Below are 22756 nucleotides of genomic sequence, written 5' to 3'. Positions count from 1 at the left end.
ATTAGACAAAAACTGCCTATTTTTGGCCCAAAATCGTACTTTTCAGTCGTGATTATTTCTCTATATGCTGAAGACCTCGCTATTTACACGATCAATCCGTTTGCCTACCGTTTAGCTGATTGTAGACCACGTCCTCCAGCCTCTCCAGCCTCTGCAGAATAGACTGCCTGTCCACCAAGTTGGAAACTTTGCCATTCCTGGCTCGCAGCCTCTGGTCGGTCATACGCCCCATCTGGATGAGCTCCTCGGACCGGTCCTGGATCCTGCAGTACACCGAGAACAGGATAATCCCCACGAACACTAAGATGTTGACGGTCAGCAAAGTTTTGATTTTGCGTGCCACAGCCATGAAAGAGAAATAGTGTCCAGGCTGACTCAAGTCAAGCCCAGCAGCTGTCCATGTGCGGTGGCCTGCTTCTTGCCCACCTTACTGTGTGTTGTTGCGGGAGGAGGATTCGGGGAGAGAGGAGGTCAGGACCCGAGGAGCTGCCGGATCCCTTCAGCACCTCTGCCGGATCCCTTCAGCACCGCGGACAGCGCACTTCTTAGCGGGGCATCGCTCCCTCACATCGACACTGAACCTGGGGGAGGGGGGGGGGGGGGAGGTTGCTCTGCTCCAGCCGGGGATGAGCGACGCTTTTCACGGGAGCCTTCAAAGCAGCTGCTCTGTCGTTGCTACATATTACAGGCGATAGATGACGCCCGGGAAGGCATGCATCCTGTGGATCAACATAATTCCTCCGCAACGTGATACGATCCTCAGCCCCAATATGTCTCCCGCGTACAGCACATGCACTGCAACAGTCGAAGCATCATCCTCTCGGCTATCCTCTGCCTCGCTGTGATAGCAAAGCCGTTGTGCTCACACGATTCGTCCCGCTCTGCAAATATCAAGTCCAGAGAATATGTGCATGCTTCAGAAACAAGGCGGCGTTTCCCCTCTCTCTACTCTCTCGCTCTCCCTTTCTATCTCTCGCTGTGCTCCGTCACTCCATTATTATTATTAGTATTAGTATTTGTGTTGTCGTTGTTTCCCTGGTCGGCGGTGCAGGGCAGCTGAGAGCAGATTTCCCCCCTCAGATGTGGAGCTGCAGCCGGGCTCTGGCATGCTGTCTCTCCTCCTGCGCGCTCTCAGTCAGGAGAGGAAGCCGCTGCTGCGTCCTGACGTGCAGAGGCTCCTTCATGAATATGCACGAGCTGTGTTGGGTAAAACAAACAGCAGCTAATACTTCCACTTGGTAGATCAGCGTATCAGTTAGTGAAGTGTAAGGAACACATTTTCGCGATTTGATCCGTGATGCGGAGGTTAACAGTCTCCATCTCCACTCCTAATGCCACTGCCAGCAGCGACTTAAAGCTCTACTGCTCCACGTATAAGGGATTTAATTTGCAAGCTGTTCAACTGGCCCTGCAACACATGCATGGTCAACCTCAGGAGGGAAATCAACATTTCACTGATCACATGCTTGGATGGAGCTTTAATTCCACATTAGAAGAAACAAACACACATGCACTGACTCAATAACCTCTTTCTAATCAAGTCCAGTGGGGGAAGAGGTAGCAGTGCTTTGTGTTTATACTTATTTATTTTTAGTACAGGCACCAGATACAAATAGAGGACACACCAGTGCGAGGAGAGGACAATAACAGCTCACACAACAGACAAAAGGTTAAAGTTAGTTTATTCATACACCACATTTTGTGGTCTGAATCCATTAAGCGCTTTATAATGTAATGTTAAAATGTGAACCTTGAGTTATTGGAAGCCAGTGCAGAGCTCTGAGACCTTGGGTGATGTGCTCTACTCTTTTAGTTTCAGTGAGGAATCGGGCGACTGCAATCTGGATGAGTTGCAGTTGTCTGATGGAGACCTGTGAGGACACCGTTGCCGTAATCAAGCCTGCTAAAAACAAAGGCATGGACCAGTTTCTCTAGATGGTGTTGAGACTTGAGTGTTTTCAGGGTGGCTGGTCGACAGTCCAAGAACCAAAGACACACGACACACAAAGCATCTTTATATTTCCAGCATATATCAGAGCTAATGTGGTTCCATTTCATGTTGCATTGGGCCACCTTGTAATGGTTTGTATCAGTAACATATTTCAAGTGTATTTGCATTGCTTTATATTGCTATTTGAACCATATGCAGAACAGAAGTCAAGCTTTTCCTACAGAAAATCTGCCTCACATCGCAGCCCACGCTGGTGACTGGTCTCTGAAGTGCGGTAGAAACTCTAAGACTAAAAGCAAATATCTTGAAGGACCTGGGAGATAAAGAGCATATGCAGTGATGATTTAAAAAAGGCTTCAAATCACTCCTCATCTCACATTCCCAATGAATTACTAAGAGATATCTCTCTGTGTACTTTTACTTGATTAAGCAAAACCAGACTTGGCACAGGGTTCCCAAAGCACTTTGATCCCATTTCACACCCACCGGAGGATCTCAGGTTCCCATTCTGTTTGCTGCTGAAGCTGTCAAAAACCTTTATAGTTTATCTTCGTCAGAGGACGCCTGGTGCAAACGTAACCTTGTAAGTATACTCGTACCTCTTCAATAATGACTTGATGGTGTACGTCTTAAAGATGAAATCAATTCTGCCTTTCTGAGAGCCGGTTCAAGAGCTTTCATTGTTAATCCTCTTTGAGGTGCACAGTGCACATATATAAGTGTGCTCTTTGAAAACTGCAAAAACGCTTCATCAAGACGCAGCCTTACCATGAGAGCTTCTGTGGTCCCTATTTTCCACAAAGTCCCTGCAATCAGACGCAGTGTAAATGTTGAATCATACAACACAGCACACTGGTCATTCCATTCCTTTTAATATGATGATAAACACAGTCATCACCCTTTTAATAAGTGTAGCCCCATGTGCTTCCTCCCCAGCTCTAGCTCCGTATGACAATTAATAACGGGCTTTGTAATCAGATTTGAATTAGCATTCCTGCTGCACATTACAAAAGTTGCCGATTTAATCCTAGGTCTGCAGAAACACACAGACTTTGGGGAAATCTGTATTACAGTCACCACGCACAGCTGCTTATACAGCAGCTACAGCATCGCTGCCCCCTGCGCCCCCCCTTTACACAACTCTGAAACTTCTCTTCTGTTTTCTGCATTCAGCACCCCGCTGCAGACACTGGCACTCAAGTGTTTTAACCATATTAACCTGGGTCACTGCCAGTGCACCTTACTCATCTCACTGAGTGTTTCTGCAGAAGCTTCTCCAACATATTCAGTGGGAGGACGGAGGCAGGATAGAACTGGTGCTGCTGCAAATATCTACAGAGAGGTGTTCACCAGATCTGTGCTCACAGGAAACGTAATGCTATGCATTAACCACACATGTGGTAATAATGGCAACAGATGCACCTACATTAAAGTAGTTATTCCAGTCAAAAGTCATGCTACTTATGGTCAAACCTTTGTAATGTTTTATAATTGAAAGGAAAAACAATTTGGAGATGAATCAGAAATGCTCCTTTAGCATTTAAGCTAAAGTTGTCCTGTAATCTGTAAGTAGGACACACAAATCCTGATTTGCTAGCTAACTTGCTAATTTGCCATCTTGTATGCAACATTAAAAGTTAGCATTGAACTCTTTTAACACTGCATGTTTGTTAGCTTGTACTGCTATTCAAGGTGGGCTACATTTGTGTATGCTAGTAGACAAAAAGTAAAAGTTTACCCCTCTTTTTTTGTCCTTATGTCTCGGGATGTTGTGCAAAATAAGATAACCTTTTAAAGTATTACATCTACTCCTTTTGGGATATCCAATTGCTGATATTCCAAAGCTGCTGAACATGTTAGCAGACATGTGCCTGTTCACACATAGCAGCAGATAGGCCTATGTAGCAACATTAGCATTAGCATTAATTGGGAGTTGTGTTTCAGGACATTTAAAGAACGTACGTCCAATATCATTCTTTTGGAAGCTCTGTTTAGGTTTCCACCAGCGTTAGAGAAAGGTGTCTGTCTCTTCAGCACAGTGCACTCCACTATGGTCACCAAAGTGTACTTTTTTCACTGAGAAATATTGGCTAGTGCAGCTTTAAATGCAAAAAGAAACAATTCAGGACCTCACAGTAAATACAGAGAAGTGTTAACCCTCAGAGAGAATATTAACCACTGTAAAACCAAGGTAGCAAGTGCTTTTTAGGGGACCATTTTGTTTGCTACACTCCAGTGATTTTAGTACACTGGGTATCCTCGTAAGTTGAAGCCGCTCTTCACTGTTCAGTTCACAAGAGGCCCAAACGGCCGGGCAGAGTAAATTTGTTCAGACAAGATGCTATTAAGCAAGGACAGCCAGAAGTCAACAGATCACTCACACATCCACCGCACTGCAGGAATAAATTTACCAGCAGAGTGAGAGATCAAAATAACTTTTCATCAGCTTTGTCCTGTGCTGTAGTAGCATATTTATGTCACACTTCATCCTGGCTTCAGCTAATCAAATGCCAACTCGTGTGCCCTTGCTATTCCAATAGAATAGGAAATGTACTTTTCGATGTGTTGATAGAATTTAATGAAAGAAAGACCTTGTGGCGTCTTTAAAAGCAGAGTAGTTTACATTCAGTAGGCTGTAAAACAAACTAAGAGCGGCTTGCACAAAGGAAAATATGCTCAACCTGAAAAAAAATGTGGTTTTAAAAGCATGTCCGACATTTGGACACGGCAACTTTCATCTCAAATACACAAGGTCGTTTGGAAGAATTGAATCACACTGACTATTATGCATAACATTTTGGAATAAATATAATCTAATTCACCACAAGCTACACCAAGGTCCGTGTGAACTTTGTGGAAAGAGGAGAAAAACAACAGCTAAAATATCACCAGTGTGACCAGGTGCTAGCAAGCCACATGCGGGATAAAGAGAAGTCATTAGCGTACACATTAAGTCTCTGGGAATTTGCCGCCTCCAAGTCCATCATTTCACAGACTTTCCCCTCCTTACTTCTGTCTTAGTTTCCATCCTATCCTGCCAAGAAGTGCATCCAGGTAGTCTGCCTGGTGCTGTTTTGAGCAAGTAGGGAGTAATGTATGCGAGACTGGAGACCGGTTGGCTAGCCCTCGACCCCAGCCGTGCACCTGTTGGTTGATTGACATCTCACACAGGCGATGGTGGTAGCCCTCCCTCGCTTTTCTACACAGCCATTGGATAAAAGTCACGTTACAGAATGGCAGCTGTCCATCAAATGCATCTCTAATTGAGGGAAACAAACACAAAATGAAAATGAAGCAAAGCAAATAATCTATGCGTGTTTATGATCAGCTGACACTGTCAGACACTTGATCTGAAGGGCTTGCGTCCACAGGCTTTTTTTGAATAGTTTTCAATCAGGAGTGAGCACATGCCGTCATATGCAGCAGGCGTCATCGCGTTTTTTGCTGGCTTCAACTTTTTAGGAAAGCTCCAGGACTGCCACTCAAGAAAAAGGAGGAGAAGCTTGTTTTAAAGCATGGATTTTAGACGTAAAAGTATCATAACAAAAGACCATGAAGCCGATTCGTTTGAGCAGTTTCGCCCCTGGACACTGGATGTTGTTACCGGTGAGTGAGTGAATTTTATCGCCGTACGGGAATCATCCTATCTGCTGTACGGCTGTCAGACTGAAGCTCAATCATACCGAGAGTGAGAGCAAGCATCCTCTGGCTAGCTGTGAAGTAGCACAAACAGAGGCCATGCTACTACAAAAAGAAGTGGAAACTCTGTGAGGAGGCTCTGCCAGGAAAGGGGAATATGTGGACACACACACTAATGCAGTGCTGTCTGCTCGCTTGCTTCGACTAAGTTCATACATTATCACTTTGACCCCCGGGCTAACAGCTAAGTCCCAGTTCTGTCTGCCTTAACTTAGCTTATTCACATTCCACCTCCAGACTCCCCCTCCCCCCCCTGCACTGCTGCCAGAGCTGTTGATTTTGTTAATGCCTTAACTAAATTAGAGGAATAACCCTGAGAACTGGAATGTGTGGTGTTTAGCTTCAGGGATAATTTATTCTTTATGTTTGTGAGCAACATTGATGAATGTTTATCGGAGCCGAGGCCTCATCGGGACATAATGCGCTCCTTGACCTTGGCCGACAATTGTTGCTGCTTCGCTCAGCGGCGACACAATCACAAATGCAAAGTGCTTTTTTTTCTCAAGAGGGGACGAGCAGATCTGGATGTTAATGAGACCGAGCTGAAGTGGCTTTGCTTTCCATACACATGTGGTGTATAAAAAACACCAACTCATTAACAAAGTCCTGTCATGCTTTGGGGGTTTTCCTCTCCTAGTGTGTTATACAGGTTTTAGTGCATGTAAATGGTCTGCAAAGCCATGTGTTTGTCTCCCATACAAGCCTGAAACGCCATCATTAACTTCTGCAAACATTGTGACATAACACTCGCACTTCTATTGGCTACTGCACATTATAGGAAATCGGCTAAGGGGCGGGACTTCTCCAAGCTCTTGACCAATCAGAGCAGACTGGGCTAGAAGCACTAAATACTAACATGGAGCTGAAAAATTTGAATATTGTATCCTCTTTAATATACTGTTGCTTTCAAAGAAGCAAAAGCCTCTACAGATACATTATTTGTGAATAATACCCTAGGTAGGCATATTTAGTGAATGTTTATTAAGCGCTACTTTACCCGAGGCACTAAATGCTACTTTCAACCTGAAAATGAACATAGTATGTCCTCTTTAGGCTGGAGACTGAGTACATTAAATATAACATGTCAAAATGAATAATTGGATCCATCAACTTAAACATAAGGCTGGCCTCTCTGTGTGTTTGTGTTGGTAAAAAAAAAACCCATTTCTAACTCATGTGGGTCACGCTATGTCAGCAGTTTATGAATTAAACCAAATAGCAAATGACATCCGAGCTACAAATGCTAATGCCATCTGTCAATTAGTATCATTCACTTTAGTATGGCTTGTTTATTTCGCAACCAGTCAATTTATAATCAATAATGTATCATTGGGAGAAGCTGTGTACCAATATATTTCATCCTTATTTTTCCCGTTAGGAACTATTTCCAGATTATTTCGACCCCTCATGATTGCATCCTTAGCTTTGCACTTGAAAAAGGAGGTAAAAGCCAACTTTGCTTCACCTGAAAGCAACAGAATCCAACTCTTAAAGTCAATAAAACATCAGATATATAAAAAAGAAGTTAAAAGGAGAGAGTTTTAATCCTCTTCAATGAAAAGTGGAAACACTACGAACACATTAGGCCAGAAAGCTGAGCACATCAAATACAAATTGTCAAAATGAACGATTGGATTTATCAATATGAACATAAGCCGGGCTTTTCTGTGTTTGCTTTAACGGAGAAGGAGCTCTCTGGAGAGGCCCCCAAATGTTTCTTGATTTATGGCAGAAGCAATTACATCTTGCCAGTGTACCGATGCTTGATGGGCGAATCGGCTCAGGTAATTAGAAAGAATAATGAAACAGGGAGCCGAGGGAATGAATCCCTGCATCAAAAAATCTAATCAACGATAAATGGACTATCCATATTACCTCGTCATTATGCCGCAAAGATTATTGTTTTAAATCCCCGTGTGCCCCAGCTACGGAGTCTTCCTCAAACAAAAGCCACTACTCCACTGACATCTCCGACTTGTTTGCAAACTGATTGATATTCCGCGGCTCGTCGGCCTTCCTTCAGTTTATGTTTTCAATTTCTCCCCGAGACAATGGATGTGGGTATTTCGCGCTGAGGAAAAAAAAACAACTATTGATGGATTTACAAAGGAATACAGAAATGTTATTAAAATGCACCCAGAAGCGTACCGTACATTGGAGAGGCACATATACAAACACAAACACATGGAGCTGTGTTTCGTCCGTTAATTAAATCGGTGCTTTAATGGAAGTGTTGTTGGGATTTCTACACCGTCCACAGTAAGCCCTTTAGAGTAGACAACCAGCTTCAGGAAAATTGTGTCGCCATTAGGGCGATATATTTTGACTTTTATTTTGACACATTGAGAAAGAATACAAACTTTTACTTTGATACAATTTCCTGTAACTTCCTTACCACTTCCTGCCTTGTCATCAGTTACTTCCCACTCAGTTCCTATCTGTTGAAAACAGTTAATACTTAAGAATTCCTGACCGTGAAAGATGCTAGAAGCAAAGTCGTAAGTAAAAACTCATTGTTAAGTTAAATAATTGATAGATTAAGTTAAGTTTAAAGTTGAAAGAGAAGGTAATAATAGTCTTAAAAGATCGTTTTTATTTACATGTATTTACAAGGATATTTCATAAGACTTCATGTGAAGCTGAACTTTATGTTAAAAAATGTCAAACTTTGTTTTGTTGCAGTTTTCACTCTGCCATGTAATGCTGGAATCTTCAGTAAACAACAGTGAAATGTTAACTACGACACAGACTCCTGGTTATTGCATCAGAGTTTAACTTGTTGGATAGCTTCAGTTGTTACACTGCAGTGAAGACAACACAGTGAAAAGACTGAGAAGTTAGCATTGAATAACGAGTCAAGATGGAAACTACATCTAATAAATCAGGAAAAAGTGGAAGCAGCTTTCATTCATCTGCCTCATCAACCAATGCTTTACTTCGTGCACGAGCAAAAGCAGCAGCTACTAAAGTGCGTGCCGAATATGCTGAGCAAGAAGCCAAAGCTAGGATAGAAAAAGTGAAAAAAGAGACTGAGGCTGAAACACTAGCCATCTGCCGTGAAGCAGCAGAAGCTGAAGCCGTAGCAGCTGTCTGGGAATCAGCAGTTTCAGGAAGCAACAATTATATTGTGCTGGATGAAACAAATTCAACAGAACAAAGCAAACTTGAACGGACAAGTGAATACATCCAAACTCACTTCCATTCCACTAACTCCGTCCAACAAACAGCCATGAAGGCTAGTTCGCCACCAACTCAACCAATTACCTATGCCACTCTCAGTTATAGCCCGAACAACCCCTTTGTTTCACGCCATCAGCCGCCTGTTTTTTCATACGACAGCACAAACAATGTGGATTTTACAGACTATGACTTAGACTATGCGCCACCAGCAGCCAAAGAGTCAGTCAGCCAGAATCCATTTACCCGAGAAGGTCCGCGGGTTATTCCCAAGACTCTTACCTCGCAGATCAGTGACTTGAATATTGGAGCTCCATCCTTCAACCCCCAGCCAACAAGTACTCAAAGTATGCCTGCAACTGAACACCTAGCACAATATTTAGCTCGGCGTGACCTAGTGAATACAAGTTTGTACGAGTTTGATGATAAACCTGAAAATTATCGTGCTTGGCTGTCATCATACAAAAATGCCACTCAAGGACTTGGTCTCACAGCCACTGAGGAATTGGACTTGATGACGCGATGGCTTGGAAAAGAGTCCAGCAACCAGGTGAAACGTCTCCGTGCAGTGCACATAGCAAGTCCACAAATAGCACTGGGGAAAGCTTGGGAACGTCTTCAGGAGTGTTATGCAGCCCCAGAGGTGATTGAAAAGGCCCTCTTTACCCGACTGGATGCATTTCCCAGAGTCTCAGCCAAGGAAAATCTGAAGCTACGAGAGCTAGCTGACCTGCTTATGGAAGTGCAGTGTGCTAAAGAAGATGGCTACTTACCAGGCCTGTCCTACCTGGACACGACACGCGGAATTGAACCCATAGTGACCAAGCTGCCTTATGGACTCCAGGAAAAATGGATCTCGGCCGGTTCTAAGTATAAAGAAGCAAATGGAGGACGGTTCCCACCGTTTGATTACTTCACGAAACTCATATGCTATGAGGCCAAGAAGAGAAATGACCCTAGCTTTGCCTTTTTAAATACCACCACAATGTCATCTGTCAGAGCTGAAGGTGCCTTTCCTAAAACCTTCAAGAAACCCATTGCAGTTCACAAGATCAATGTCACTCCCACAGAGTCAAATGTCTCTAGTGATCCGAGTAAGATCTGCCCAATACATGCAAAACCCCACCCACTGAAGAAGTGCAAAGCCTTCAGAGCCGAAACTCTTGATGACAGAAAGGTATTTCTGAAAGAAAACGGAATCTGCTTTAAGTGCTGTAGCTCAACCAACCATATGGCAAAGGACTGCACTACAATTGTTAAGTGTTTTGAGTGTGACAGCACCCGACATATCTCAGCTATGCACCCAGGACCAGCACCGCACCTCACGACTCCTCTGACCTCGCCACAGCATGGCGGGGAGGGAGAAGAGGTAAACGACACCAGTGAGGTTAGCGCAAGCTGCACAGCAGTATGTGGTACAGGACAAGTCGGACGGTCATGCTCCAAGATATGCCTGGCAAGAGTGTACCAGAAAGACCACCCAGAGGAAGCCATCAAGGCCTACGTCGTGTTAGACGACCAAAGCAACCGATCGTTGGCCAAGTCCAGTTTCTTTGACAAGTTTGACATCCACACTAAGCCATATCCTTACCAACTGAAAACATGTTCTGGTATAGTAGACACTTTCGGCAGAAGGGCATCAGATTTTATCGTGGAGTCCCTCAATGGAAAAGTTAGGATTCCCTTACCACCACTCACTGAGTGTAATGACTTACCTGATAATCGGTCTGAAATTCCCACACCAAATGCCGCTCTGCATCAGCCTCACCTGTCAAAGGTAGCAGAACACATCCCAAAGCTGGACCCCACTGCTGAAATCCTCCTGCTGCTAGGGAGAGACGCAATCAGAGCACACAAAGTAAGGGAACAAATAAATGGCCCCGCCAATGCACCCTTCGCACAACGCCTTGACTTAGGCTGGGTGCTGGTCGGAGAAGTCTGTCTAGGGAGCACACACAAGCCGAACGTCAGTTCCTTCCGGACGGCCATGGTCGACTGTCATCGGCCCTCACTCTTCCAGCCATGCACAAGCCTTTTGCACATTAAAGAGGAACTTCACGACAGACTGCCAGGAAACAGTGCCTTACCACCCAGAGCTAAGGAACACAGTCTGGGTCAAAATGTGTTTGACTGCACGGAACAGGACAATAAGCTAGCACCTTCAATCGAAGATGAAACTTTCCTCAAAATGATGGACAAAGACGTCTACAGAAACGATTCACACAGCTGGGTTGCTCCATTGCCGTTCAGACTACCTAGGCAACAGCTTCCCAACAACCGCGAGCAAGCACTCAAGCGGTTTGGCTCACTCCAACGCCAATTCAAAAGAAAGCCAGAAATGCAACAGCAATACGTGGAATTTATGGGTAAACTGCTGAAAAACAACCATGCTGAGGTGGCACCAGAGCTAAGAGAAGAAGAGTGCTGGTATTTACCAAGCTTTGCCGTGTATCACCCACAGAAACCCGATCAAATCAGGGTAGTGTTTGATTCAAGTGCCCAACAGTCTGGGATCTCCTTGAATAACGTGCTCTTGACTGGACCGGATCTGAACAACACCCTTCTAGGAGTGCTCATGCGGTTCCGAAAGGACAAGGTCGCTGTGATGGCAGACATTCAACAAATGTTTTACTGCTTCCTTGTGGACGAAAAGCACAGAAACTACCTGCGATTCTTATGGTTCAAGGACAACAACGTAGCCAACGAGGTCATTGACTACAGAATGAAAGTTCATGTTTTCGGGAACAGCCCATCTCCTGCAGTGTCGATCTATGGGCTCAGAAGAGCCATCAGAGATGGCGCAGAAAAATATGGAACAGACACAGTCAACTTCGTCGAACGGCACTTTTATGTTGATGACGGCCTCTGTTCTGTCCCAACTGATGCAGAGGCTATTGGGCTGCTTCATAGGACTCAAGCCTCACTTGCTGAGTCTAACTTGAGGCTCCACAAATTTGTCTCAAACAGTCAGGCTGTCTTGGAAGCCTTCCCAAGTGAGGACTGCGTACAAGCCAAAAGGGATGTAGACCTCAGTGGAGATGAGTCACCCACCCAACGCAGCTTGGGGCTCCTGTGGGAAATAGCAAGTGACACATTCACCTTCTCTGTGTCAACCGACACCAAACCATTCACCCGTCGAGGGGTTCTTTCAATGGTGAACAGTGTCTTCGACCCTTTAGGGTTTCTGGCTCCAGTTACGATCCAAGGCAGGGGCCTTCTCAGAGAGTTGAATTCTGAGACATCGGAGTGGGACACCCCATTGCCTGAAGATAAGTTAGGCAAGTGGGAAGCTTGGAGAAACTCGCTTCAAGACTTGAGGCACTTTCATATACCTAGGATGTACACAGGCATCTGCCCAGCCAAGGCTGAGCGAGTAGAACTCCACGTCTTTAGCGATGCATCTGTGAAGGCCATTGGTGCCGTAGCCTACCTGAAAGCCATCCAAGAAGACACAGTAGACGTGGGATTTGTCATGGCAAAAGCCAAACTTGCCCCTCAATCAGACCCGACCATTCCCAGACTTGAACTGTGTGCAGCAGTCTTAGCAGTGGAAATAGCTGAGCTGATTCAGGATGAACTGGATCTAAAGCTGGATGCCACAAAGTTCTACACTGATAGCAAAGTTGTCCTTGGATACATTTACAACCAGTCCAGACGGTTCTATGTGTACGTCCATAATCGGGTCCAGCGTATACGCCAGTCTACCATCCCTGAACAATGGCACTACGTGAACACCGAAGACAATCCGGCTGACCTGGCGTCGCGGTCGGTCCCAGCAGCACACCTCACAAAGACAATGTGGTTCAACGGACCAACCTTCCTGCGCAAGCCCTCTGTTCAGCCAGACCCTGCCTCAGTCATACCTCAGTCATTCAGCATAGTCTCACCAGAGTCAGATGCAGAGGTCCGTCCAGCGGTGAAGAGCTACATTACTGATCTACAAGGGAAAGTTCTCAGCACAGAGTGCTTTGAAAGGTTCTCCACATTCGACACTCTCCAACGAGCCATCGCACTCCTTATTCATATAGGGAGATCCTTCAGCACTCCGACAGGCAAGTGCAAGGGATGGCATCACTGTGACTTACCTCGTTCAGTGGATGAGCTTTCCCAAGCAAGAGAAGTCATCATCAGAGCTGTTCAGAGGAATACCTTTGTGAAGGAATTTGAAGCTCTGGAGAGAGGAAAGCAAGTTCCGTTAAGCAGCTGCCTACGCTCTCTCAACCCAGTCTTACAGGATGACCTCCTCTGCCTTGGAGGCAGACTGAAGAATGCAGATGTGTCCATTGAACAAAAGAACCCTGTCATTCTCCCAAAAGAACACCATGTGTCCTTGCTTCTCACCAGATACCACCATGCCCAAGTAAAGCATCAGGGTCGCCAGTTAACAGAAGGTGCTGTACGAGCTGCTGGGCTCTGGATCCTGGGAGGCAAGCGGCTCGTTAACTCAACTATTCACAAGTGCATCACCTGTCGCAGACTTAGAGGACGGATGCAGGAACAAAAAATGGCAGATTTGCCCACAGAACGCCTTACAACCTGCCCTCCCTTCACGTATGTGGGACTGGATGTCTTCGGACCCTGGCACGTCTCCACCAGACGCACCAGAGGGACACAACCTCAGAGCAAGTGCTGGGCCATACTATTCTGCTGCATGAGCTCCAGGGCAGTTCACATCGAGGTGATTACCTCAATGGACACCTCAAGCTGCATAAACGCATTGAGGCGTTTCTTTGCCATAAGAGGACCAGCCAAACAACTGAGGTCAGACTGCGGCACAAATTTCATTGGGGCTTGCAAAGAACTTGGGCTGAGTGCAGATCAACCAGACAGCACAGTGCAGAGGTATCTGCAACATCAAGGATGCTCCTGGGTGTTTAACCCGCCTCATGCCTCACACATGGGGGGTTCATGGGAGCGCCTCATTGGGTTAGCCCGAAGAATCCTGGATTCGACGCTCCGCGAACACAGCACTCGCCTAACTCATGATGTTCTGTGCACACTAATGGCAGAAGTGACAGCAATTCTGAACGCAAGACCACTAGTTCCAGTATCGAATGATCCCGAGAATCCATTCATCCTCACACCATCGATGCTGTTAACGCAGAAAGTGGGCGTCCCACCACCTCCAGGTGACTTCACAGGCAGAGACCTCCTCACGAAGCAGTGGAGACAAGTACAAGCATTATCCAACTTGTTCTGGAACCGTTGGAGACAAGTGTACCTGTCAACCTTACAAAGCCGCAAGAAATGGACAAGGTCCCACCAGAACCTGCAAGACGGTGACATCGTCCTCCTCAAAGACAACCAAGCTGCCCGCAACAACTGGCCTTTGGCAGTGGTCACAAAGGCTATTCCAGGAACAGATGGAAGAGTCCGTAAGGTGGAACTAAAGACAGCAAACCAAGGCCAACCAAAGACTTACCTTAGACCAGTGACGGAAACGGTTTTGTTTCTTCATAAGAACTGATGTTTCAGTTGTAGATCTTAGTTGAATGTAATGTTCATGCTAGTATAGTGACCTCACAGTGGTCACAGCGGGGAGTGTGTCGCCATTAGGGCGATATATTTTGACTTTTATTTTGACACATTGAGAAAGAATACAAACTTTTACTTTGATACAATTTCCTGTAACTTCCTTACCACTTCCTGCCTTGTCATCAGTTACTTCCCACTCAGTTCCTATCTGTTGAAAACAGTTAATACTTAAGAATTCCTGACCGTGAAAGATGCTAGAAGCAAAGTCGTAAGTAAAAACTCATTGTTAAGTTAAATAATTGATAGATTAAGTTAAGTTTAAAGTTGAAAGAGAAGGTAATAATAGTCTTAAAAGATCGTTTTTATTTACATGTATTTACAAGGATATTTCATAAGACTTCATGTGAAGCTGAACTTTATGTTAAAAAATGTCAAACTTTGTTTTGTTGCAGTTTTCACTCTGCCATGTAATGCTGGAATCTTCAGTAAACAACAGTGAAATGTTAACTACGACACAGACTCCTGGTTATTGCATCAGAGTTTAACTTGTTGGATAGCTTCAGTTGTTACACTGCAGTGAAGACAACACAAAAATCATCTGCCTTTCTTTAGCATTTCAGGGCAGGAATACTCCCTTATCGAATTGCTGCTGCTGCACTGACAGTGAGGAAGCCTAATCTGCCCGGAGACCTAGTTAGAGTCCTGTATTTCAATTTTAAAAATAATGTAAATCCAGAACAGAATCAAAACAGGAAGCAGGGCATAAACAGGTCACCAGCACACAAGATATATGATGTAATATCATACATTTGATGGATAGGGTGCCCCAAAAATATAAAGAAGGAATTGTTTCTTAAGCTCATTTGTTTTCTAGTTGAAAGTCAGATAACAACAACAACAACAACAATAATAATAATACACTTTATTTGTATAGCACCTTTCATGAACAAAGCAGCCCAAAGTGCTTTACAGAACAAGAAGAAAACATTACAACACTATTAAAATAAATAGAGAACAATCTAAAAGCTGACAAGAAATTAAAATAGGTGAAAAATAAAACAAATTTTAAAAAGGAAAATGTAAAATTAAAGCAAAACAGAAAAAAATGCAGTAAAACGTGAATGATGACGCCAGTGAGGAACGAAAGTAAACCCAAATTAAAAGCCATATTGCTTTTATGCTAAATGTGAAGCTAACACAGCTAGCATGGATTAGCTCAACAGGTAAAACATAAATATGCTAGCCCGTAGCTCCTCTAAATCTCACTAAATGTGGGTCAAGGAAACTTTAGGACGACGTCATGGGGCGTTGAGTAGGTTTCTCTCTGAATGGGTTAATTGGGAGAATTGAGAGGTCAACATGTAAGAAGTGATGGTTGTAGAGTCATTTTTGGGCTGTGACTTTATGAAAGGGGCACCTTAGAGGCAAGATGAAAAAGAGAGGGACTGCCTTCAAGACTTTAACATTTTTAGGTCAGTATAATCATCATATAGTGCACAAAAAAGACATGGGGATCAATGCTCAGGTGTACAGGGTATCTGACCCCTGCTTTGAACAGATACCAGTAGGATATTAAGTCCTTATTTTCACAACAAGAGAGCTTCACAGCTACTAGAAGTGATGTGTTGTGATGATGATGATGAACTTAAAAAAGGTAATTAATGGTATTTTTTCCAACGTTTAAAAGAGGCAATCTAAATGAATCCAGTGCTAATGCTAAGCTAATCCTTTCTAGCTCCATACGTAGCATTCAGACATTGGGTGTCAAGCTATTTATCCAACATTAATTACCCAAAAAAGGAAAAACTTTAAAGTTATTTATGTGCAGTTTTGTACCAGGTACTAGTTTCCAGTGATTCTGCAGTATAGTCTGCGTGATAATTAATGGCATTAGACGTCACATCTTCCGTCGCAGACTGAAAACCTAGCTGTTTTGATACCACCTTGTCCAATAGAAATAGAAAAGGCTCTCTTCTGCATGTAGAGCTTACACATGCATAGCTTATTTGAAGAAAATGCAAGCAAGATATCGAGGTTTTGGGTCTTTAACTAAAGTACCTGCAGGATTATTGCTCGTAGTATTGCTTCCAACATGTATAATGGTGTGATGGAACCGATACCAGTAGGGTAATAAAGCCTCATTTTCACAACGTGACTCACACAGAGCTGCAGACAACAATACACATTGTTTGAGCTCTCGTTGTGAAGCCATTTACACAACAAAGTGTTCGCTGTGATGAGTTCAGGGTTTCGGGGACAGAGAGCGGATGTTTCGCTCGCTTGAAGGTGGCAGACGCAAAGCCGCTGATTCAGTCCAGTTTCTTCTACTGTTTGTGGCCAAAAGGAATCTCAGCCAACGCTGTAATCACCGACTCACAGCAGCAATCAGAGCCTCTCGCTAATCACTCAGCACACACACAAACAAACAAACCTACACACACACACACACACACACACACACACAGGAAATCAATGTGCGGTGTCTCACTCGATGTAGATTTTTATTTTTCTGTTTTTCCAAAACGATGTCTAATTATTTATTCATTTGCTGCCAGAAATACTAAATAGCATGGAATAAGTGGTGGAGAAAGCATTAAGATCATTTATATTAATAAAAATGATCATTCAAAAACCTATAAAACACACTAAAGGAAAGGGAAGACCCCAAAAGGCATAAATGGGCCCCTTTAAACAGTCTTTAGGTAGAACTGAACCGTTTAAGTCGCTGATTGGCGCATTTTTGGCATTTAAAGCTAGGTTTTAGCTTACGTTATCTTGTATATTCTTCATTTGTACTGCATTTTCTGCCATATTATTATGCAAACAAACCTTGTGTTTCCATTAGTTAGCTCAAACTTCTTGGTGCACGCTATTAAGGGAAGCATTTTTAACATATCTTACTTTTAAAAAGGGGTCGGGACAAAATCAGCCTTTCAAAAAGTGACGTGTTTCTTTGTCTCCAGTGTTAAATACACCTGTGTTATGCATGCATTTAGTAGAAGTACACTACTTATGGCCACAATGTCTGCAGCCATGTTCACTCTAAAAGAGCAAAGTGTTTGTTGGCAGCGGGATCAAAGCCTGCAGATGGCCGGACTGGATCTGAGCACAACAACACGCTGACCACTGTTAAAGTAACGCTGTCACCCCTAAAACCAGCCCGGATCCAAGCTGCTTTGGACAAAAAAACTACATGCATTAGATCTCCTCGCTGCCAGGGAGCCTGTGATGCTGTGTGGTCAGGATGGGGGGGGGGGGGGGGCAGGGGGGTTGACTTGTGAGGTGTTTGCCAGGAAAAGAAAGAGAGGAAAGTGGAGGGAACAGACATGAAAGCAGCACAGCAGGTCGGTCCTCTGAAAGTTGTAATTAAAGATAAAACAAGCAGTGTGTCTCCCCCAGAATATAATTACGTGACTCTGACAGTGGAGAGAGGGCATGGATGGGTGTAGAGAGGAGAGGGGGGGGGGGGGGGGGAGTGGAGGGGGTGATTGAATGGGTGTAAGGGCCGTGCGGTGATTGGTGTTTGAGATGTGTGTGCAGGGGAGGGGGAGCCACAGGGGACGCTGAAGAGGCTGCGAAGGACTGCGGGTCATTGCTCACTGAATGCCTCACACACACACACACACACACACACAGACACCACACACACCACACACACACACACACACAGTGAAAGGGCTGATTAAAGGGCAGAAAAAGATAGGGTGAAACAGAGGTAGGGGGTTGGGTGAGTGGAACGGCATCCCCCCAGAGGACAGTGTGCTTTGAGCGGGAGGTAGGATGAATTCAAGTCCACCTGTTGGAGCTATTTTACTAACAGGTTTAAAGGGGGGGGTGGGGTAGTACCGGTGTACCTGTAAACAATATAATCAGTTACCTAATCACAATATTAGTGATATCTACTGCATTTACAACGATCAAATATTTTTAAAAGGCAAAGAAGACCTAAATTAAATACAAGAAGCACATTTAGACATTCAAGTACGCCTATTGGACTTCAAAATGGTATTATTTACAAATGATTTACCTGTGAATGCTTCTTCAAATGATATGTTGACTCCTCTGATAATGGAAGTATAATAAAGAAGACATATTCTACTCATTTTCAGGTTTCAAAATGTGTGTTTAGTTCCTCTACTGGTGGTTTTAATGTTCAGAAAGCTCTTTATGCTTCTCATACTGCCTGTGCTGCAGCACCTCTTTTCACCCTCTGTCTGAAACCAGAGCCCAGTCTGCTCTGATTGGGTAGCTGGCCGCTGACCTGCTTAGATATGTGTGGAAAGTCCCTCTGGAGGGAACACCGCGATTCTAGCCTTTGCAGACCATTTACATGCACTAAAATAAACTACAGGATCAAAAATAAGCATATTACGGTCTCTTTAAGGGGTTACAGATACCTCCTTTATCCTGATTTATACCGTTACATGTTTTCTATCACTCCCCGAGCCTGATTTACCACCTCATACTGCTGTTGTATCAGCGAGCAGGAATTTGTGTTTTTTGGCATCAAGATCACGAGGAATCACAACACAGAATCTAATTTCATGTGTGTGTGTGTGTGTGTGGCTCTGATCTGTCAGTAGTTTGTCTTTGGAGCGTAGCAAGATAGTGGTCCATGACAGAACCCATAATGAGAATGCAGCCAGAAAGTGATCCATGATGGTAACCAGTGAGCTGCTGGGGCCGGATGGTGATCCATCAGGAAGCCACAATCATTAGAGATAAGAGCTTGTGCATTTCATGTTGTAAACAACAACATTGTAAACACACAAACAAACAGCAATAAAGGAGAATAAGTGTTGCCTTCCTTCCCTATACTGGTGATCTTTGGAGACAGTCAGGTACCGTGGTGCATGATAATGAGTTATTCCTGGATGTAGGTTGGACTGGTATGCACCCAATAAGGTTTACGTGTGCTCCTGTAATGTATTCCTCGTGTAAGCATCACCTTTAGGGTTTGATTTACTATTTCACAAACCCTTATTGACTTTCCTGCAGAAAGTTAGAGGAGCAGATCAATACGCCTTGAATATCTGGATGCTAAAACAAAGCTTGCACACTTGCTCCTCAGATGCAGCCATTTCTCGGGCTGGTAAAGTCATTACTTCAACTTCAGTCTGTTAGGAACTTTAAGTCATAACAATCTGGATGAAGTGGAAGCTTTATACAAGTGATTTCGTCTTATACGATCCCTAAAAGTGTTGTCATAACGTCTCTAATTAACCAATGCCACAGTTAATCCAATCCAACTTTATTTCTATAGCATATTTAAAAACAACAGAGTCGACCAAAGTGCTACACATCAATAAATGTATAGAAAGCAGCAGAAATACACAGCAGCTGCAGTACCTTTACCTGGGATTGAGTTATTGTTGTATAAAAATGTACTTATATAACTTATGTCATGAGATATCATTTCAGAAAGCGCAATTTTGTCAATTTTCCTATTGTTTTTCAAGCTTGTGGGTGCTTTCATCCCCCTTATTCCCCCCTTTTCTTACTTACTGATCATACCTGTGTCTGGTGTAGAAAGCAGTAGCTGTGTGCATACATGAGATGCAGTCTCTTTTTTCACTTACAGTATGTCTAGTCTCGTCATTGCCCTCTCACAGTGAGATTGTCAGCCCCTCCCTCGATTGTTGCCACCTGTGCCTCCCATTTACCACGTGTATATAAAGTCCTCTTCTCCCTTTGTCCTGTCCGAGTTTGTCTTGTGAGCCTGAGGTTTTTAAAGAGGATCTTTTTTATTTTAGTCCATAATCAAGCGTACTTAGCCCTATGCTTTCGCAGTTTCCTTTAGATACCTTTTCGCCTCTTAGAGTGATTTCTTGATGTACGTTTTGGATTTTTGAAAACTTGTCTGTGTCAGGGATTTGAGATACCAGTACTTGTGTCACGTTCCCAACACCTTTGTATATTTACATGAACTGGTGCTAAAACCCAAGCAGCTCATAAACATCAGATTTAAGAGGTCTTTGTCCCGAAGCTTGCTGCTCTATTTCCACCCTACACCTAAAGGAAGGAGTGTCCTTCAGCTAACAGTGAGACTGAAGTGGGAGTGTGTACGGGTCGGTTTGGAATTGGCCCTGAGACTCATATATTTTGCCAAGCCTCACAGAGATATGTTGATATATGCATGAAAAAAGGAAGGAAGGAAATGTTCACAATGTTTACATGCCAGGCTATTTATTGCACACACTGATTTCCTGAAGTCCCTCCTGGTTTCCTGGCAACCTCAGTGAGGACAAGACTTCAGGAAGCTGTTGGGGGATTTGTTATTTGTTACCCAGCAGAGAGAGGCTTGCCTGCTTATGCTAAACTAAGCAAACCAGATGCTGACTGTGGCCATGGACTTACTGGACAGACATGAGAGTGATATTGATCGCATTATTACGCTCTTAGCAAAACGGAAGATAAGTATATTTCCAAAATGTCCCACTGCTGCTTTTAACGCCTCCCTACGGGCGTGCAGCAATAATATAAAATGCCCACTAAGGCAATAAAAGAAGGACAAGAGTGTAGCACATTTTTAGGAGTGGGAAAAAGCTGACGGAATCAATAAGAGAATCAACACTTGAGATCTTGAACAAGAATCGCTTTCAGTCACTTACAACCTACGGTGTGTAGGTGTTCAAAACATATGGAAATAAAGAAACATCTTCAAAAACCTGACGAAACATGTGCAGCATTTATTAAAAGCGGTGCATAAACTAAATGGGGACACGAAAAAGTGACGCACACAGCTGGGACAAGAGCACTTTTTAGGTTAATTTGAATTATGTGTTTGCATTATTTTCGCACCGAACCTGGGGTGACCGAGCATTCTCCATCACTGCCCCCCACCCCACCATCTTCAAAACACAGACCAAAACTCAGCTTTTTAGACTATAGCTTTTAATGTCTGATAGATGCCGTGTCCTTGTTTCATTCCAAAGGTCCCATATTATGCTTTTTGGGGGTTTTCCCTTTCCTGTATTTTGTGTGCATGTAATAGGTCTGCAAAAGCTAAAATCCCATAGTTCAGGCCAGAGGGAGATTCTCTGCCATATCCCTCCCCCCTGCCTGAAACGCCTCGATTGGATTCCTTTCTTTACTTCGCGGTTCAGTTCCGTATCACACTGACGTCACCGTGACACACTGTGCAGAAATACGGAGCTGGTTTTTCATCACAACACCGTAACCTCTTGAGCCCAGACGCAGCAACTTGTAAGAAACAGCGTCTCAGGACGTGTTAACATTTAACAACCTATTAATGTGGCATACCCACTGAACGGGAAGAAACTCAGCTACCAGACCATATGAACCGTTTCTACCAAAACGAAACATAATTCCAACACCGAGCGTCTGAATCAGCACTGAACGAAAACGAGCTAACGCTACATAGCACCGAGTGAGCTGTGCGATTTTTTTTTTTACTTCAAGCTGCACAAGCCACATATCATATGAAGCCTGGGATTCCACAGATTCCATTGGTATAAGTGTCATCACTGTACGACCGAAACTCAATGAAGTAGCAGCCAAGAAAGAGCAAGAAAGCCGCTTCCCTTCACAGAGCCATAGCTAAAAGCAGTCTTACCTTTGCTTTGGGATCAAAAGTTGTGTTCAAGGTCATACAAACGCTGCTGAAGGTCATACAAACGCTGCTGAAGGTTAACCCGATGTCTCTGTGTCACTTTGAAATGATTACTGATAATCCATCACTATTTATTTGTGATAAACTGGTGCAGCACAACAAGCGATGCAATTTTTTCACAGTTTTATTAGGGGCGGGTCATGTGACAAATCTCTAAGTGGTTGACCAATCACAGCAGACTCACCAGCTAACCAATCAGAGCAGAGTAGAAGTAAAAGTAGAAGTACTCAGATCTTGTACTTGAGTAAAAGTAGAAGTACTCAAATCTTGTACTTGAGTAAAAATACAAGTACTCAGATATTGTACTTGAGTAAAAGTAGAAGTACTCAGATCTTGTACTTGAGTAAAAGTAGAAGTACTTGGGTCTTGTACTTGAGTAAAAGTAGAAGTACTCAGATCTTGTACTTGAGTAAAAGTAGAAGTATTCAGATGTTGTACTTGAGTAAAAGTAGAAGTACTCAGATCTTGTACTTGAGTAAAAGTAGAAGTACTCAAATCTTGTACTTGAGTAAAAGTAGAAGTACTCAGATCTTGTACTTGAGTAAAAGTAGAAGTACACAGATCTTGTTCTTGAGTAAAGTAGAAGTACTCAGATATTGTACTTGAGTAAAAGTAGAAGTACTCAGATCTTGTAGTTGAGTAAAGTAGAAGTACTCAGGTCTTGTACTTGAGTAAAAGTAGAAGTACTCAGATCTTGTAGTTGAGTAAAGTAGAAGTACTCAGGTCTTGTACTTGAGTAAAAGTAGAAGTACTCAGATCTTGTAGTTGAGTAAAGTAGAAGTACTCAGGTCTTGTACTTGAGTAAAAGTAGAAGTACTCAG

General features: G+C 43.6%; 1 protein-coding gene and 1 long non-coding RNA gene across 3 annotated transcripts in view; one reads left to right on the top strand and one right to left on the bottom strand.

The window, feature by feature from the left end:
• galnt9 (polypeptide N-acetylgalactosaminyltransferase 9) overlaps nucleotides 1-22015 on the bottom strand; it is a 126683-nt gene extending 104668 nt beyond the window's left edge. Inside the window, exon 1 of one of the 2 annotated variants that reach the window (XM_063896503.1) lies at nucleotides 21879-22015. Coding sequence is in view for 1 of the 2 variants with exons in the window: in XM_063896502.1 (XP_063752572.1) it covers nucleotides 109-349 (241 nt within the window). In the remaining variant the exon portion in view is untranslated. Of the gene's footprint in view, nucleotides 1-108; nucleotides 1107-21878 lie in introns of those variants that run through there. The other variant, XM_063896502.1, reaches the window with a different exon arrangement.
• LOC134874050 (uncharacterized) lies at nucleotides 7959-8666 on the top strand. The gene is made up of 2 exons (XR_010167017.1): nucleotides 7959-8148; nucleotides 8333-8666. It is a non-coding gene; the product is annotated as an uncharacterized LOC134874050 (long non-coding RNA).
• Nucleotides 22016-22756: the final 741 nt, after the last annotated feature.

The sequence above is a fragment of the Eleginops maclovinus genome, chromosome 12, assembly GCF_036324505.1.
Source record: "Eleginops maclovinus isolate JMC-PN-2008 ecotype Puerto Natales chromosome 12, JC_Emac_rtc_rv5, whole genome shotgun sequence".
NCBI classification, from domain to species: Eukaryota; Metazoa; Chordata; class Actinopteri; order Perciformes; family Eleginopidae; genus Eleginops; species Eleginops maclovinus.
The sequence above is the reverse complement of the archived record's forward strand: the minus strand, read 5'-3'. Positions and strand labels throughout refer to the sequence as shown.